General features: G+C 42.4%; 2 protein-coding genes across 3 annotated transcripts; one reads left to right on the plus strand and one right to left on the minus strand.

The window, feature by feature from the left end:
- Window positions 1-4,450: 4,450 nt before the first annotated feature.
- Window positions 4,451-8,804, minus strand: PTRHD1 (peptidyl-tRNA hydrolase domain containing 1). The gene is made up of 2 exons (XM_043987762.1): window positions 8,591-8,804; window positions 4,451-4,844 (listed from the first exon to the last, which is right to left on the minus strand). The coding sequence occupies exons 1-2, from the start codon at window positions 8,798-8,800 to the stop codon at window positions 4,674-4,676; spliced, it is 381 nt and encodes a 126-aa protein (XP_043843697.1). The 5' UTR covers window positions 8,801-8,804; the 3' UTR covers window positions 4,451-4,673.
- CENPO (centromere protein O) lies at window positions 8,766-18,890 on the plus strand. 2 transcript variants are annotated; one of them, XM_043987760.1, is made up of 7 exons: window positions 8,766-9,170; window positions 9,594-9,694; window positions 11,980-12,164; window positions 14,915-15,029; window positions 15,906-16,165; window positions 16,820-16,991; window positions 18,273-18,890. In XM_043987760.1, exons 2-7 carry the CDS (start codon window positions 9,673-9,675, stop codon window positions 18,419-18,421), a joined length of 903 nt encoding a protein of 300 aa, XP_043843695.1. In that variant the 5' UTR covers window positions 8,766-9,170; window positions 9,594-9,672; the 3' UTR covers window positions 18,422-18,890. The 2 variants fall into 2 exon arrangements, with proteins under 2 accessions (XP_043843695.1, XP_043843696.1); XM_043987761.1 differs by having other exon boundaries at window positions 11,995-12,164.
- Window positions 18,891-19,314: the final 424 nt, after the last annotated feature.

Raw genomic sequence — 19,314 nt, forward strand, 5'->3', positions numbered from 1 at the left:
TGGGGTGTTTGGTAACCTTGATGTTTCCAGATACAGATGATTGGTTTTACTGGCATCCCATTTACCAATGTATATGCTGCTTTCTAAACTTTGAGGAAGTTGTTGAGGAGCCAGAGGAAGTAAGCTTAGCCACTATAATATACTGTACCTTTTAAAAAATGTATGAAATTATGTCCCGATTTTTATTTTATTTATTTATTCATTCATTTAGTTAGTTATTTGGGGGGGTGAGGCAGGGAGGGTTAAATGACTTGCCTAAGGTCACACAGCTAGTGTCAAGTGTCTGGGGTCAGATTTGAACTTGGGTCCTCTTGAATCCAGGGCTAATGCTTTATCCACTGTGCCACCTAGCTGCCCCAATTTTTTTTTTCTTAAAGTAGCCTAAACCTAGCAGAAAATGATACCACTTAATATAATTAAGACAAGCCTTGGTAGGAACATAAACCTATGTGATTTCAGGAGGCTTCCCAGCCTCCTGAACACCTGTGAACCCCTCATTCTAACTAGGGAACCAGACCTTTCACTCCACCGTTAATTATTCATATTTAGTAAGTATCTCTGGGACTTAAGTCCATGTGAGTGTCAGGGGCTAGGTTTAATGGAGTTGAGGGGGTGGGTGGGAAAAGGTTGAGGAGAGTACTCTTGCTTTGAGGAGAAGATTGGTCCTACATCTCAATCTGAACCTTTGAAGACTGTGTCCCTAGGCCTGCTCTGATTGTTATGCATCAAAGAGAAAAGTACTGCTGTAAGAAAAGGAATCTGATTAGTGATCACTTATTCCAGGAAACGTCGGTATGAAAAAGACCAGCTCCACTACAGTAAAGTACATTTGGGATGTCAACACCTAAAGGATCAGGAGAAAAACCCCCTTTGTGTCCATATTTTTCTTTTAGAGAAGATGGCTAAGAAATACTTCATTTGGGATCCTTTCATAAGACTCTGAAATCACTTTGCCCAGGACACAGGAACTTAAGTTCATGTTTTATTTTCATTACTAACAAGTTCTTCAGATGATGTTATACAAAGAAAGAATGCTGTCCTCACACTGATGGATGTTCCCAACAGGTTTGGAGAACTTTTTTAATGGACCAACTTGATAGGAAGCAGTGTTAACTGAGCTCTCAAACACAGATCTCTTATCCCACCTTTCCAGTGATGCAGACTACAACATATGTATGCCCAAGAATTCTGTACAATTCTATCCACTTTCTCCCATAAATTCATCACTAAAGACATTCCTCACCTCTTGACATTGTGAGGACACCAAAGGAGCATAATATTCATCAATCATCCCCACTCCCACCTTAGGGTTAGTCTAGGATCAGTAAGTCAAAAAGTCCCTTACAATCAATCTCCTTTGGTGCCAGGAAGGACACTGCCTAGTAGAGTACCTTAAGTTCTAGGCTTCTGGTTTCCCATCTATAAGATGCAGGAGCTAATCTAATAACAATTAACATCTTTTGGGAGCAGCTAGGTGCCACAGTGGGTATGGGCCTGGTATCAGGAAGACTCATCTTCCTGTGTTCAAATCCAGCCTCAGATACTTACTTGCTATGTCACCCTGGACAATTTCACTTAACCATGTTCCTCATCTCTAAAACAAGCTGGAGAAAAAAAAATGGCAAACCACTACAGTATCATTCCCAAATGGAGTAAAAAGAGTTGGACAAAATCTTTAAAATGAGTGAATAACAACAAAACATCTTTGACAAATTACTTTGCCATTATCTTATTTGATCTGGACGACTCCATGCAGGCCATAGGAGAAAAGAGCTATTTTCTGAAGGAAGAAACTTGAGTGTTTAAATCAATTCTCCAAGATCACACCACTGTCAGACTTGTGATGCCTCTACTAATTCAATATAACCACAAACAATAAAAACCCTACTATATCTAAGGCTCCATGTTTGGCTGCAGGGATACAAAGATGAAAAGTGACATACATCCCCTAGTTGCCGAGGTACTTATAGGGGAGAAAGGAATCAGAAAACCTTACAAATATTTAAGCACCAACTCTGTGTAGAGCTCTGCAAAGTACTGAGGGAGATACAAAGTTTAGTGATGATATGGTCTCCTCTCAAGTTCAATCTAAGAGGAGAATAGGATACCAACACAACTAATAAAACTACTCAGGTTTGAGAATAACAAAACAACAAAGTGTTATGTTAGGACTGAATGAGGGATCACAAAAAGCTTCATGGAGGAGATAGCTAACTACAGGTTTAACAAGTAGAGGGAGGGTATTCCAGGCATGAGCAGTAAACTATGAAGAATGCAGTGTTAAGGAACAACGTTGTTGAGTCTGACTGAAGCATAGAGTACATGGAGGAGAATGAGAAAGGTTGTGAAGGATAACATGAGGGACTTTGTCAGGCAGACAAAAAATTTAGGTTTATTCAGGACGAAAGTCTGAAACACCTAAGGCTTGAGTAGAGGAATGACAGAAACTATAGGGAGGAAAGCTTTTTAAGGTAGTGATATACCAGATGGTTGGCGGGGGAGGAAGACAGGAAACAAGACCTGTTGAGTTCATACAGTGGTTTATCCAGGTCCTCTTTACACTTTTATCTCCCTCCAAGCAGTCTAAAATCTAGCAGTATAGGCCTTCTTGCTGTTTCTCAAACATAACATTCCATCTCTGTACTTTGTGCTTTTTCACTGGCTGTCTTCTGTCTCCTGGCTTCCTTCAAGATCCAGCTCCAACCTCACCTGCTGGAAGCTTTTCCCAGACCCCATTTCTGCCCCCCTGCCCATTTACACTATATATACCTTATGTGTACACAGATGTTTTGCATATTATCTCTCCACTAGAATGGAAACTCCTCAAGGGCCATTTTTAGCTTGGAGAGATCTCCAAATTGATGTCATCTTTCTCCTCATCCCCCTCTCCCACATGAATCTGACTCAAGACAATTCAAGGTAACACCTGGGAATTTTGAATAAGCCAAGAGACCATAATACACTAAGATACACTGCTGAGGTTGGTGATAGTCACCATTTAGTTCTTTCTTAGACCATGTCTCCTTAAGACTTGGTTACTATGAGCAATATCTTTAACCTTCAATATCAAAAAAGGAGACTTCCTGGATAGGTCGTGGCACCAATAATGTCAGAAAGTAGGGAGGCAATAATCTTATCTAGACAAGAGTTAACCCCCTTACAGGGACCATGTATTTGCCTTTATTTCCCCAGTGCTTAGAATAGTGCCTGACATGCAGGGAACGAATGAATGAGCCATGACTGTCAATGGATTGAGACAAAGAAATAGGCCTACCCTTGATCTTATTGATCCAGAAATGTCATTAATCGCAACCTAGTCCTCATCCACTTCTGTAACTTTGTCACTCCATCCTCTCTGTTTTCCCAGCCCATCACCCCTGCTCTGGCTTCACTTTCCTCTCTGTTGGTTATCTTGATCCTGTAACAAGTTCAGTTTTATCCTGGTTTCCACCTTTTTTGCAGAATGAAATATATTGTCAGACATGAACAATATGATTTGTTTTACAGAAGAGGGTTCTATGGAGTGCTGGGGGTCAGAGGGTGGAAGTTGTTGGTAGGTAGTATTTTTTTAGAAAGCATCAATAAAATATTTATGGAAAAGTACACATAGCGGGCAGCTGGAAATGAAGGACTCAAGCATATGAATGTGAATTTATATTTCGGAATTATCTGCTGAGAGGCTAAATACATGAAAAGACATGCAATTTTTATCAACAAAGAACCAAATTAAAATGCATATGAAAGCACCAACTTGGCAGAGGGGGGAAACACTAGATCTGCCATCAGAGGACCTATTTGATTTGGGAATGTTACTGTACAAGTCACCTAAATTCTCAATGCCTGTTAGCTCATCTGTAAAATGATAGCACTGGATTACATCAAACTTTCTTGAATTCATGGACTTCAGAAAAATATCATCAATTATATTTCAATACACTTGGTTTCATGTGTACATTTTTATGCATTTAAAAAACATTAATCTGAGAAAGGGTCTGCAGGCTTCAGACAAAAGGGTCCCTGGGACAAAAAAGGGGAAAGATCACCTAGACTGAGTTCTTTTTTTTTTTTTTAAGTGAGGCAATTGGGGTTAAGTGACTTGCCCAGGGTCACACAGCTAGTAAGTGTTAAGTGTCTGAGGCCACATTTGAACTCAGGTCCTCCTGACTCCAGGGCCAATGCTCTATCCACTGCGCCACCTAGCTGCCCCTAGACTGAGTTCTAAAATACCTTCCAGCTCTAAATCTTATGATTTCCTTTAAAATGTTAAAAGTACTATGTGAATCAGTTATCATCCTCATTATAATTAGCTATTGCTTGAAAAAGAAGACTAGGGCAGCTTCTTCTTCTAGGGTGATAACTATTCACTTAAAGTTCTAGAACTGAGTACTCCCTGGGCCAATAAACACCTGATCAAGTCATAAAGTGATAAAATAACTAGGAGAGTCCTGGGGTTGTTCATCCATCTTTCCTACCTTCACAGAAAGAGGAATTGTTTATTAGTTGAAATTTACTCAAAAATTAATCTGCTTCCAACTACCCCTAAAGAAATTGCCAGTACTGAGGGCAAATGTGGGGTCTATCAAGTTGTTGAAATAGTTTTTGCAGGTTCCAAGAAATGGTTGGCATGCAAATTCTGGGTCCCACTTGTCCAAAATAGCTATCACAGATGGTGGTCACTTCAGTAACTTGAACTTCCTCAAATGTGTGTTCACCTCCACTTTGGAATAAGGCCGAAGAGCTATGCAGGTGGCAATGTTTTCTGGCTGCTCCAGCCATAGCGTATAGTCAATGTTGTTCTGTTTCAGGGTCTCAGCCAGTGACATCAGGGCAGCCTCATCTGGAGCCTACAGTAGAGTAGAAAGAGGATAAAGGATGGAAGAACTTAAACACAGGTCAAATGGTTCATCCAGGGAGGGGTTCAGAGCTATAAAAATACTCTCCCTACTATCTACAAGCAAAGGACCAGGTTATACCAAAGAAAATGGCCTGGGGAGACCGTAGGTCCTAATTCCAGCTCTGCCATGGCTAGCTTCCTATTTGAGATTTCATTTCCTTTTCAATAAGATACTAGGAGAAATATGAACTTACTTCCTCTTCCCGGAAGGCTATCAGCAATCACTGAAATTACTACTGAATTGGGGCAGCTAGGTGGCGCAGTGAACAGAGCACCGGCCCTGGAGTCAGGAGTACCTGAGTTCAAATCCGGCCTCAGACATTTGACACTTACTAGCTGTGTGACCCTGGGCAAGTCACTTAATCCCAATTGCGGCACCAAAAAAAAAAAATTACTACTGAATTAAACAAGTTCCATATCGTCCATAATCCCAGGTCCAAATCCAGCTGTGCAGAAGGACATTTAAATATATTCATTTTCTCCCCTTACTTTACCACCCCCAAACAAGAGGAAAACTTAAGTGGGGTCATTTCCTAAAACTTGCATAAGCTAAGTTACCCCCCAGGATCTCTCTCATATGTTTACTGGGAGGTAGAAGAAGGCAAGGATTGAAAGAGTAGACAGGGACTAAAAGGGAGGATTTAGGGTAAGATTAGTCATAAGCATAACAAACTCCATCTTCAGAGGTTGAAGTATGAAGAGGAGAATAAATAGGACCAGGAGAGGGGCAAATACAGAACAAAGTATAAAAGGATTGGTTGGGGAGAAACAGACAATTAGCAATCGTAACTGTAAATTTGAATGGGATAAATAGACCTATAATATAGAGAGTAGCAGAAAAGATTAGAAAGCAGAATCCAAAAACATGTTTATAAGAAAACAGACTTTATGTAGTAAGTTTCAAAGTTAATATACAGGATCTAGTATAAAATCTATTAAGTTTCAGCTGAAATGAAAAAAGGCTACAGTAAAAGCAGATAATTAAAAGAGATAAACATAGAAGGCATTACAGACATATAATATACACCAAATGCCATAGTATCTAAATAAGGAAAAGCTAATCAATTTAGATAAAGAATCAACAGTACAATTGTAATTGGGGATCTCAATGTATCCATGTCAGACCTAGATGAAACTAATCAAAGAAGTCAAGGATATGAATAGAATTTTAGAAAAATTAGATATTTTAGCACTTCTGTGGAAGATGGTTTAGAGTATTGATTGGTGGATGGGGGTGGAAGAAAATAGGGAGACCAATCAGGCCATTATAAACAGTTTAGATGAGAAGTGATGAATTTTTGAACTGGGGTGATGATCATGTGAACAGAGAGAAAGTATAAAATGGAAAACTGGTATAAAAAATGTGGAGGTAGCACTGACAACAAATTGTTAAGTGTCTTTTTTTCCTGATATCAGATTATTTATTCTCTTAGTTTAAAGAACAGGTCTGCCCATATCCATTGCCTGTTCAGGATGCTTCAGTGGATCTCTGCTGCCTCTAGGATAAAATACAAACTCCTCCTGTTGGCATTTCAAAACTATCTGTAAAATACCAATCTATCTTTCTAGACTTATGCTCAATAAAACAGTCAAACTGGTCCACTTGCTATTTCTTAAACCTGGCATATCATTTTGCTCTTCCATGCCTTTGCACAAGCTGCCCTGAATGTCCAAACTCACCCCTCACCTCCACCTCTGACAATCCTTTGCTTCCTTCAAAGCTCATCTCAAGTACCACCTTCTATGAGAAACCCTTCTTGATACCCCTAGTAACCTAATACTCTCGTCACACTACTAAATATGATTCTCTGAATAAATTTTGTAACTATCCAAAAGAGTGTAAGCTCTGTATACCCATCACCTAGTACAGTGCCTTACAAAAAAAATAGGTATTTAATAAGTATTCGAACTCCTGAACCAAACATGCCCTCATCATTCATCCCTTTCCAAAGGCCATTCACAGATTACTAACATCATTTGCCCTCTTCACTCCTGCTTACAAATTTCAGAATGACATAGGAGAAAGTCAAACAATGCTGATTGGGTCCACCAGAAATTTTCTCTCAACTAACTCTACAGGAGCTTTTCTAATCTTTCTCTATTTAAGTGACCTATACAACCCCTTTTCTTCTTCATCTCATTCAAATGAGGCCATCATAGAGTGGCCTTCTTCATTAATTCTACACTTAAATCACACCAACATCATTCCCTCTTCTTTCCTCCAATCTTGAAGGGACACATCTCCTTGACAGGAAGAGTCCCTGACTCTATTCCCTCCATCTCTTCAGGAAGCTTGTCCCTTTGATCATCCTCGCTGCCTAATTTTCAACATCTGACCCACTCACAACTCCACTATAGTCTGGTCTTCCTCATCTTTAAAACTTTAATTTGACCCTACCACTTCTTCAAGCTTATCAATCTATCTCTTTCCTTTTCACAGTTAAACTTATCGAAAAAGCTGTCAACACTTATTGCCTCCATTTTTTTTTTCCATCTTATTTCATTTCTCAGCCCCTTGCAGTTTGGCCTCATGGCTTTGACCACTCCATAAGCTACTCTGTCCAAGGTTACCAACTATTTCCTTATTGGTAACTCCAAAGACCTTTCTTCAGTTCTCATTGTTGTTGAGTTTTCCTAGTATATTGTATTCTTTACACTAATTATAACATTGTTTTCTTCATACCCGACTGATCCCCCTCATTTTAAAATAAAAGCATTATTCATGTCCAGCCTCCCCTGCTTAGGTGATACCCTGGGTTTTGTCCTGGTGCTCTTCTCTTTTCTCTGTGAGAACACCAACTTCCAATAGCTCAATTATCTTGTCCAAGCAAACAGGATTACCAAATCTACCTACCCAGCCCTATCTCTCCTGAATTCCAGTCCATTACTATCTCCACTGAGATGTCCTGTAAGCAGAAGCTCAAAACTTCCAAACGGGATTTATACTGATTTCTGAAAGTAAGACTTGCCCCTCTTCCTAAATTCCTTGTCAGGGGCATCACCTTTTTCGCAATCACCAAGGTTCAAAGCCTAGGGGAATTGTCTTGGCCTCTTCATTCTCACTGTTCCCAATTCCATCAATCGCCAAGTCTAATCGAATCTACCTCCCTATCTCTCACACATTCATCCTTTTCTTTCCACTCACTCTCTTTGCAACTCCTAGTTCCTGACACCCCCGCTTCCCCTCTTCCCCCCTCCTTCCCCCGTGTTAGTATTTCCCCCTCTCAATCACTTATTTTATTTCTATCCTGCATTTAACCATCTGCGAACAGGCTGTTTCCTTCTAGTAAAAGAAGTCTCGGACCTGGAAAAGAACCAGGAGCTTAATTAAAAGCTCGTTTCTTGAATTGAGGGCGTTCACCCCACAAGACTTCCGTCCCACAAACCACCACCCCTTCTAAGGTTCAGGCTGGGGCAACCTCGGCCGCGCGACTGTCGGAGCCCACACCCGAAGGCTAATCAAAAAACGAGGAGGGGCCGGGCCGCCCCTACAATCTCTGTCAAAGACCAAGCGTGACAGTCTAGGGGATCGAAGCGGAAGGAAGCCTTCCCTTCAAAGCGTAGGCCTGAGAACAGGGTGGAGCCAGACATCGCCCTCTAGGGAATCGCCGAACCTCAGAAACCCCAAGCGTTCTGTCCCTTCCGCTTCCGGCCCTAACGCGACCTTTCCTCCCTCTCCATTCCAGGGTTCCGCACCTCGAGGACCACTTTGCGCATGCTCCCCAGATCCCGGAGATAAGCCGCCGTATTTGGGTGGTCGCGGTGAGCATGCAGGGCCGCGATGGCCGCGTGACACCCCTGCGCCACCAGTGCACCTAAGGGCCACGAGAACGGAGCCCGCGCCAAGTCCCCTCTGAGAACCAAATACTGCACCAGCGGCTGAACTGCCTCAACGGGAGCCGCCATCTTCCCAGCCGGCGGAAAAGAGTCATCGAATCCTCAAGGCATGCCGGGAGGAACAGGGAGGGGCCGAGGTCCTGGGCGCCGCCATTTTGCTGTACGGTGTGCGCGCTAAGCACGCCGGGAGGTATCGATCCTGTTTTGAAGGTGCTGTCGGCGGGAATGCTGTTTATTCGGTTCTGTGAACCGGGAAAATTAGCTGGTTGGCTAGGAAGCCAGAGTCGCCACGAGAAGACCTCGGAGCTGCTGGGTTAACCCGAGAGGAGGCATACAGGGGTAAAAAGGCTTGGGCTTGTGGAGTAGCGAAGATCTAGCTTCAAAACCTACTTCTGACGTTTACCACCCCGCGCTGATATGAGACTAACGGCACTTGAAGGTTTGCAGATGGCTTTTTTTTTCATTGTAGCCTAAGGATCTGATTGTCTCAGTTTCACCTCAAAAAGATTAATTATGTGATTTGCCCTGGGTCTGTCAGGCAGTAAACGCCCATAAGTGGGATTAGATCTCCGGTGCTTCAGACTTCAAGCCCCGCCCTCTATCCCCTCCCCACTCCCACCCCTCTGCCTCCCAGGAGTTTGGGCTCCTGAATCAGGCGCTCGGTCCTCCACCCCACTCCCACCCCGCCCCTTCACCCTTCTGCCCCTCCCCAGGGAGTGGTGAGCATCGATGGGTAGATGGCGTTTGTAGAGTGCTTTGTAAACCTTAAAGTGCTATTTAAATGCCAATATTGTGATAATTTATTTAAGCTGGGCTCCTATCCGTACCTTTAAAAGGGGATATTATCTTTTCCTTTTCTCAGCAAAGAATTCGGGAAACATTCACCATCATCCACTCTAGGCATCTTCAAAACCAACAAACCTGTGGGATTCAGAGAGCTGATGGCAGTTTCCCGGAAACGTGGTGAGGCTGGAGGACACTCTTCCTCTCTTGGTTTGGGCCCAGTTTGATCATGAGATGTTAGAGCTGGAAAGGACCTTGGAGAGGATCTCAATTTAGAAGTGAGAAAACAGGCCCTCAGAGGTCCAGCGATTTTACCCAAGATCATAGAACCGGTATAGGGTAGGGGTAGGATCCTAAGCCCGGATCAAGTTAAATGCTCCTTCCATTACATTCCACCGTTTTTTAGAATTCCCCCAATTAAATGCTGACCCAAAGTGAAAGCTGTTTCAAAATTGAGTTGCTGATGTGTGTGAATTCTCCCCGATGTTTGAAACAGAATGTTAAATGCTAAAAGATTAATCAGACATTGGAGAGGTCACAGATATTGATGAAAAGCTTTAAAAGAAGAAAAATTATTTCTTAGTACTCCCTGATGCTTTAAAAAAAATTAAACATTTGTAGCATGTTGTGCATTTGTTATTGGCTGCCTCATTTCTGTCCAGTACTGGTTTTGATGTGGGATGGAATTAGGGTCAAATTGATAGTGAGTGTCCCAACAGAATTACAAGACTCAGTGACTCAGTTTCCCAAGTTTTATTGCAATAATGTGAGTGATCACAGGGAGAGAACCAGAAAAGTGGAAAGGTATCTCTCGAATTAGGAAAGGAAATAAGTCCAACAGGGAGCCTGGGTTAGAGACTTTGAATGAGTAAGTGGTGTTCCCATCCACTCTAGTGGGTTTAATTATATATGCAAATGAATCCCAAATCTCCACATTCATCCCTAGTCTTTGTGAACATAGCCTGCTTAGCATCTTGATTTAGATGTCTTTCTAAATCTTTCTAAAACAAAACTCATTTTCTTTCTCCATAAACAGCCCTTTTCCTAGTTTCTCTCTCTATCTCTGTCTCTGTCTCTCTCTGCTCTCTTTTTTTCCTTATATATGATTTCCACCATCCTTCCACCCACCCAGGTTCTCCACCTAGAAGTCAATCCTCAACCCTTCACTCACATGAATAGTCTCTTTTCTCCCTCTCTATCCAGGCAGTTTCCAAATCCTATCAATTCTTCTATAGCATCTTTTACAATCATCTCCTTCTCTGCTTGTGTTCCACAGTTATCCTAGTTTGTGCCCCCATCACTTCTCATCTGGACTATGCAGTATAGTTTTCCCCTCTCTGATCCATCTGTCACATAGCAGCCATGTAGCTAGTCCTAAAACACAGGTCTGACCAGGTCCCTCCAGTGGCTTCCAATTGTCTCTAAGATAAAGTACAAACTTACCTATTCAGCATTTAAAGCCTTCCACAATTTGACCTGTCCATTTTCCAAGGTGATTAAATATTACTCTTCATGCCTTCCATGTTCCATCCTAAGTATCCCACTTAACTGTACTCTACAAATGACTTTCCAGGGCCTTTGCACAGACCGTTCCTCCTCCCCAATCTCCCCCTCATTTCTGTTCTTGGATGCCTCCTTTTGATTTCCCCATAAGTTTATGCTCCTCTCCCCCCCAAGAGTGATTTTATAGACATTTTTTTTCTTTATCTAGTTATGTGTTTTCTTTCATTAAAATGTAAGCTCCTTCCTACCTTAGTAACCCAAGCACCTAGCAAAGTGCCTGGCAACACTAGCAACACTTAATGCCTGCTTTTTAAATTAAATACATGCGCACCCATTCATGGAAAAGTAATTCTCAGTGTATGCTATTTTGGCAATGGAGTAGCAACATCTTCAAAACTGAAGGAGATGGGGCAGCTAGGTGGTGAAGTAGATAAAGCACTGGCCCTGGATTCAGGAGGACCTGAGTTCAAATCTGGCCTCAGACACTTGACACTTACTAGCTGTGTGACCCTTGGCAAGTCACTTAACCCTCATTGCCTCAAAAAAAAAAAAAAAGAAGGAAAAAAAAAACCTGAAGGAGTGTAATAAAACTTCCCATGGAAACTGGGCATAACTTAGACACTTTGAGATTGAAAGATAACTGTTTTTTTTTTTTTTTAGTGAGGCAATTGGGGTTAAGTGACTTGCCCAGGGTCACACAGCTAGTAAGTGTTAAGTGTCTGAGGCTGGATTTGAACTCAGGTACTTCTGACTCCAGGGCCGGTGCTCTATCCACTTCACCATCTAGCTGCCCCAACACGTTTTTTGGCAAATAATTGATTCATTTTTTGGCCATGATCCCTTCATACCACTTGTGTATTATTATTTGGTAACACTGGTGTTATTGGGCTGGGGAAACCAGGCATTGTTGGTAGCCAGTGATTTCCTCATGCTTTTCCACTGGTTTTTGTTTCTTCTGAAAGTCTTTTCACTCTCAGGTGCTTTATATCAGCTGGAAATACTGGAGACTCAGGGTTTCAGGTCAGGCAGTCAACAAGACAGACCCCAGGAACAGCAGGAGACGGAAACCAACTTGGAAGTGGAGATCCTCAAACTGAGAAAACTTCGGGATGAACTGAGGGCTAAAGTGAAGCTTCAGCGAGCCAGTGTGAGTCAAATTTAATAAGTAATCTTGCTCTTGGGAGAAAGATACTCGAAAACAAGAAGGCAGCTGGTCGTGGTAGTTGGGCCAGATTTGGAATCAGGAAAACTTGGGATCGTCCTGCTTCTGACACATACAGTTGTTGTGACCCAGGACAAGTTGCTGAGCCTTTCAGTGCTTAAGGCTATGTTGTTGCAGAGCAGTGGCCAGTCCCCATTGAATGAAAGTCACTGTATCAGGAGAATGAAATCATAGAGGCAAATTCCTCTCTTCGCCCCCCTCTGGATATTGAGTCTCATAGAATAGGTTTTATCTTTTATACTGTAATCAAAAATTAAGGAATTGTTTAATGTAAGTGCAAGCTTATGAAATTGTTTTTTAAAAAATTGGTGCCTGACAATTCTGAAGCATACCCATGAAGCTTTTACGTGTGCCTGACATTTGTTAAGGATTAATGCTGTGCTCAGTGAGTTCTTCACAAAAGCAGTTTTAATTTTGTAATCAAAGGCCCCCAGACTTTTTTTTTTTAATTTTTTTTATTTTAAGTGAGGCAATTGGGGTTAAGTGACTTGCCCAGGGTCACACAGCTAGTAAGTGTTAAGTGTCTGAGGCCGGATTTGAACTCAGGTACTCCTGACTCCAGGGCCGGTGCTTTATCCATTGCGCCACCTAGCTGCCCCTGGCCCCCAGACTCTTAACAGGTGAACAGTGTTTCCCAGGCCATCAGTGCCTGGAATGTATTCATTTCTCATCTCTATGTTCCCAAATCCTTTTTTTTCTTCTTCAAGATTCAGCTGTTCCATGAAGCTTTCTCTGATTTATTTTTCCCCATCTTCCCACCCTTTCTTCTTTTCCATCCTCACATTTTTGTGAAATAATTTGTTGGTTCTTTCCTTTATTCCATGATTCCTGCCTTAGCAATTAGCCACTCAGTAAATATTTATTACATGCCTGCTTTATGCCAGGCACTGTGCTAAATACTGGGGGTGCAAAAAGAGGCAAAAGACAGTCCCTGAGCAGGAATTTTACAATCTAATGGGGAAGACAATGAGCAAACACATATGTATGAAGTAATTTACAGAATAAATAGGAAATCGTTAAAAAAGAAGGCAGGCCTTGGAACTAAGGGGAGTTGGGAAAGCCTTGCTGTAGACAATAGGAGTTTGGTTGGGACTTAAAGGAAGCCAGGGAGGTCAGTAGTTGGAACAGAGGAGGGAGAACATTGCAGGCATGGATAGCCAGAGATAGGTCCCGACCTGAGAGATGGAGGGTCTTGTTTGTGGAACATCCAGAAAACCAGTGTCAGTGAATTGGAGAGTACTTGTTTCAGAGTTAGGTGTTAGACTGGAAAGGCAGGATGGAGATAGGTTATGATGGGCTTTGAGTGTCCAGCAGGCAATAGGGAGCCACTGGAGTGATATGATCCAACCTGTGAAGTAGGAAAACCATTTTGGTGGCTGAATAAAGGATGGATCGGAAGAGGGAAAGACTTGAGTCAGGCAGACCCACCCGCAGGCTATTGCAATAATCCAGGCCTGATATGCTAAGTGCTCATACTGCAGTGGCGGCAAAGTCAGAGAGGGGAGAAGGGGTCAAGTTGGAGAGGTGTTGCAAAGGTGAAATCTATAGGCCTTGGTAACAGCTTGGATAGGGGGAAAGAGGGGTGACAGATAGTGAGGAGTCCAGGATGCCTCCTTGGTGGTGAGTCTGAGGAACTGGGAGGATAATGTTGCCCTTCCCAGTAGTAGGGAAGGTTGAAGCAGGGGAGAGTTTTAGGGGAAAGCTAATGAGTTTGGTTTTAGACCTCTTGTTTAAGATGTCTACTGGACATCCAGTTGGAGGTGTCTTAAAGGCGGCTGGAGAGGTGACATTGGAGGTCATCAGAGAGGTTGGGGCAGGGTAGGTAGATTGAAGAATCATCAAGATGGAGATGGTAATTAAATCCATGGGAGCTACTGAGGTCACCAAATGAGTTAGTACAGAGGGAGAAGAGAAGAGGGCCCAGGACAGAATCCTGGGGGACACAGTTCACAGTTAGAGGGTGCCTGAGGATCCAGCAAAGGAGGCTGAGATTTAGCAATAGCTTGCTGACTATAGACTTGGGTAACTCATTTAACTTCAGAGCCTCAGTTTCTTCATCTTTTTTTTTTTTTTTTGCGGGGCAATGGGAGTTAAGTGACTCGCCACCTAGCTGCCCCTAGGGCAGTGGATAAAGCACCGGCCCTGGATTCGGGAGGACCTGAGTTCAAATCCGGCCTCACACACTTGACACTTACTAGCTGTGTGACCCTGGGCAAGTCACTTAACCCCATTGCCTGACTAAAAAAAAAGAGAGAGAGAGAGATAATATCTGTATTACCACACTCACAGGGATGTCAGGAGGAACAGATGAGTTAATATGTAAGGTGTTTTGCAAACCATAAAGCACTATAAAATAAAATACTGTAATAATGTTTATATTATTACCACCTTGTATTATGCTTGCCTATTTACATGTTATCCTCCACCACCTCCATAGAATGTAAGCTCCTTAAAGCCACAGACTGATACTTTTTTGTTATCGTTGTATCTCTAGTGCTTTGTGCAGAGTAGGCACTAAATAAATATCAATTGAATTGTCTTTTCAGCCAGATTCCAGACTTCTGGAAGGCAAGGACTATACTTTTACTCTAACCCCCTTAACACTCACCAATGTGCCTAGCATATAATAGACACTGTGCAGAGTTGTTGAACGATACATTAATCAATTTTTGCAGGCCAGAAAACCCATCACTCACCTAGAACCCTATGAACCAGTGAACAACAGTGAGGAAAATCTGGAAATGAAGTTGGAAAAAGCTAAAGCTTTCTTTCAGGCATTCCATTTAACAGGTATTGATTGATCCACCTATCCCTTATCCTGCCCACACATCCTCATGTCCATGATCAGTGACATTGGACAAGTCATTTCACCTGGGTGGGCTTCTTTTTCCTCATCCTTAAAAATCAGGATAGACAAAGATACCCAGGGCAGAGAGGAAGGCAAGGCTTAGATGAGTTTTCCTATAAAGTTCTTTCTAACTCTAACATTTCTGTGATTGTCTGGTTACGATCCTGGTGCATTTGAGTGCCTACAACTAGAAGGACATCTGGGGCCAGCACTGTCCCTCCTGATGGTTAGGTTCCCCATCAAAATATATCAGCATTTTAGTTCATTTAATCATACTTTCATTCAGTTTATTCATGATATACCCAACCCTGCTCTACTTTTGACTTAGTATATAATATTGCGTACATATTTAGTCTCCAGGTTTCAATTTGCTTATAACAAAGCTTCTTAGACTGTGGGTAACCCCCATATGGGGTCGTGTAACTGAATGTGGGGGTCACAAAAAAATTGGCAATAGTAGTTATGTATGCCTATTTTATGTACCCAGGGTTGTGTAAAAATTTCTTGGGCAACAAAGGATCATGAGTGGAAAAAGTTTAAGAAGTTCTGCTCTATAACATGAACAATTCTGTCTCTTCTATGTCACACGGGGTTATAGAAAATCATGTGGCATGCATGTATGGTGGATTTTATATTCCTGGGGGGAGGGGTACAAATATTCCTATTTTTACATTGGCTTTGATCTTGAGGTTTTCCCTCCTTTGTTGATCTTCTCTTGGTTTTGACTCCTTATTTGGATACAGTTGAAACAGAATGGAAAGGGAGGAGTGAGAACCCATAGCATCTACTAAGAGGTCTCATCTCATCCTTTGTCTTAGGGCTCAGTGGCAAATTGACCACGAAAGGGGTCTGTGTCTGCTTCAACACTGCTTTTGAGGGAAACATCTTGGATTCCTATTATGTGGAACTTAGCATCCAAAAACCACTTAAGATACATCGACATTCAATTCCAGTTTTCTTCCCCCTGGAACAGATAGCTGCAAAGTACTTGCAGACTAATTTTCAACAATTTGTGTATAGTCTCAGCGAACACCTGAATGCATATTCTGGGAGAAAATACCAGGCAGATCAACTTCAGGTATGTCAGTAGAAACAGACATACATGACCCTTGTCACAAAATTTAGCCATATTGAAATTACAGGTTGTCCCTTGTAATTTGGATAATATTATAATGTATGCCTCAATGAAATTGTACATCCTTGAAGTCTTGAGCCTGATTTTTTTCTACCTGTTTCTTGGTACAGAGAATGCCATTTCTTTTCCCACTGAAGATAGCTAAGATTTCATGTTGGCACAGGGATGCTATTTCAGGAGTAGACTCAAACAATTCCTAAAAACTTGTACCTTTTGAATTTTCCCATTCTTCACCTTGCCTATACACAGAAATAGAGAGGAAGGTTTTTACACTTTTAAGAAGGAAAGCAGTAGCTTTTAGGTTTTTTTCCACTGTGTTCTTGGACTTCAAAATTAGGATTACATAAAGAGGCAGACAGAAGGAGCTGGGAGTCACATTAATGAAGTGTTTCCCAAGCTGTTTTGGGATTCCAACAGCTTTTTAAGTTCTCTGTTCAGTGTCTGACCATCCCTCCATTGAGGCAGCATGAATGTCTTTATGAAGACACTGATATTTTCAAGTGTTTGTATTTTCAAAGCATTGTGAATTATTCCGCCTGCTGTGATAATAATCATGGTATTCTTTGGTGTGTTTGTTTCAAACTCTGCTGCCGTTAGTGTGGCTTTTCAACTTTGCTAGCCAGGCCCTTGCAGAGAAATTCATTGTGCACTCTGCTGTCATTCACATACACCGGGGAGCCCACTGGAGAGTCCTTCCCTTTTTGTGCCAGGCTTGTGTACCAGGACCTCACAACAACTCTTCCCACCAATGTCACAGTTACCTACCAAGGTAAGAGGAAGGACCCCATGTCTTTGTGGAGACAAAGTTTCCTTGTCTGTAATAATATTTACTGTAACTTGGTCCAGTTAAAAACAACAGAGGGTATCAATGAATCCACCGACTTTGTAAGCACCAGTGGCTCTAAGGCTGTGCAGGAACTGAGATTTTCACCAGCTTTATTGGTGTTTTTTTCCCTTCCCCTTCCTGAAGGGAAGACATAGTTACTATGTTCTTCTTCCTCTCCTCTCTACCTGAATTTCAGTGCTCTTGTCCTTTCTTCTCTAGTGAACCAAAACAATCATGATAAAGTATGCGGTCATTTACAACATGTGGACACTTGTGGAATAGAGCCAGCAGCTTCTCTGGCCTAGAGCTAGAAGGTCACCTGGTCCAACCTCCACATTTTAAAGATAAAACAACACTGAGGCCCAGGGAGGGACATATCAGTAACTGGCATCAGGTGGGATCTAAACCCTGCTCATCTGACTCCAGCATTGGTATTTTTTCACCATACAACAGTGCTTCCATATGCTTGTGAAGCAGACACTGGCAAGGCTCTGTCCTGCTGGCCCTCTGGGCAGGAACAGCTGTGTGCTTCTGTACACCATAGCTGACTGACATGATATGAGCCCCCTCATAGGGAGAGCAACAGGGCACGGCACCACACCTGGGATTCCATTGGTTTGGTGAGTCTCTATGTGTGGAAACTTGCCTCTACCAGTGCAGGTCGGCCTCTTCATAACATGAGTCTTAGGAGCTGCCAAGGGGGTGCCAAGAGGTTTAGTGCCTAGTTCAAAAGTCACATGGTCTGTGTATGGCAGCCTTCCTTCAAGGCTGATGTGCTACCCACTGTACCACACTGCCTCCAGAACATGGAAAGAGAAACTAGGACCAGTAAGATAAAACCTGAGGCTGAAATTCTGAATCTTTTACAGCCCCCTACCTGTGATTACCTTGTCTTAGGTGAATGTACTTGGAAGAGCACCTAGAGCTGTCAATACTTGTGGTTGTTTACCATGCCTAAGAATGCACATGGCAAGCAGGAAGGCTCCCCTACAACCTAGCTCCTTAAACTGGGGGTCACAACCCCACATAGGGTTGCATAACTGAAATGGGGGGGGTTGCAAAAAAATTTGACAGCAGTAAAAGGTGTCATGTATACCTATTTTATATACCTATATACCTGGGGTAGCATAAACATTTCTTGGGCAAAAAGGGAAAAGTTTAAGAAGCCCTGGGAGCCCTTGTTTGTAGCAAGCCAGACTGATGGATGGAATGTTTCCTTTCTAGGGACGGGAGCAACACCTGCCTCGTGGGAGGAACAACGAGCTGTCCATGAGACTTTATTCTATAACAAAGCCCTTCATAAGGTGTTTGAGTCTTTTCTGAGAGTAAAAGAGAACTTGGATTGTATATCCAGTGTGCCCACCAGCAGATGAATCTGTTCCTTGTAAAACACTCGAGGAATGAGCAGGAGCACAATGTTGCATACAGCCCCATGGAACCAACAGCTGTTGGCCGACTTCAGCCTCAGACTCCCCTGGTTCCCCAGCCCAGATTTTCCTGTGCATATGAATGGCCACACCCACCTTTTCATGTGGCTTATAGTGGACAAGTCTAGCAGCCTGTAGATTATTGACCTTTGAGGCCACACTTCGGTGACTGGCCAGTACTTGGACAGTCACCATCCTCTTACATAGGATGGCTTGCTGAATGCCTTTGGGGCCTAATGGTGTTTGCTTTTTATCAGCAAATGAAAACAAGGCATTGAGGAACATTCTGGTGGAGACAGAGGAGAGGGCACAATTTCACTGAACCAAGGACTGTTGCCAGTAACTCATGGAAACTTTGATGGTGTCTCATTTTCTTATGAAAATGAACAAAATAGCTTTTGAAAATAAAATTTTGAGAGGATAAAAGTACGTGTGTATGTGTATATCATTCCACAGTATAAACCAATGTAGTCTAAGCTAATGCCTTGTTTTGGTTGTGTTCAATTAGAGAAAATTATATGAGACAGAAGCATATTCTAAAGTCTGATTAAGAGTTTTAGCTTATCTGTGTTACAGGCAGTCAAAGCTCAGTGTGGATATAACTAGGAACTGATTGTAAGATATATACCTTCCTTGAAGCTTATGTGTTACTCATTGGTTACTCACAGTATGGTATAACCATTCTTTGGGCTTTCCTAGCCCAAATCCTAACACTGAGTTGATTAAAAGTTAGGTTCTAGGGGCAGTTAGGTGGCGCAGTGGATAGAGCACCGGCCCTGGAGTCAGGAGTACCTGAGTTCAAATCCGGCCTCAGACACTTAACATTTTCTAGCTGTGTG

This window comes from Dromiciops gliroides, chromosome 2 (assembly GCF_019393635.1).
Source record: "Dromiciops gliroides isolate mDroGli1 chromosome 2, mDroGli1.pri, whole genome shotgun sequence".
Classification (NCBI taxonomy): domain Eukaryota; kingdom Metazoa; phylum Chordata; class Mammalia; order Microbiotheria; family Microbiotheriidae; genus Dromiciops; species Dromiciops gliroides.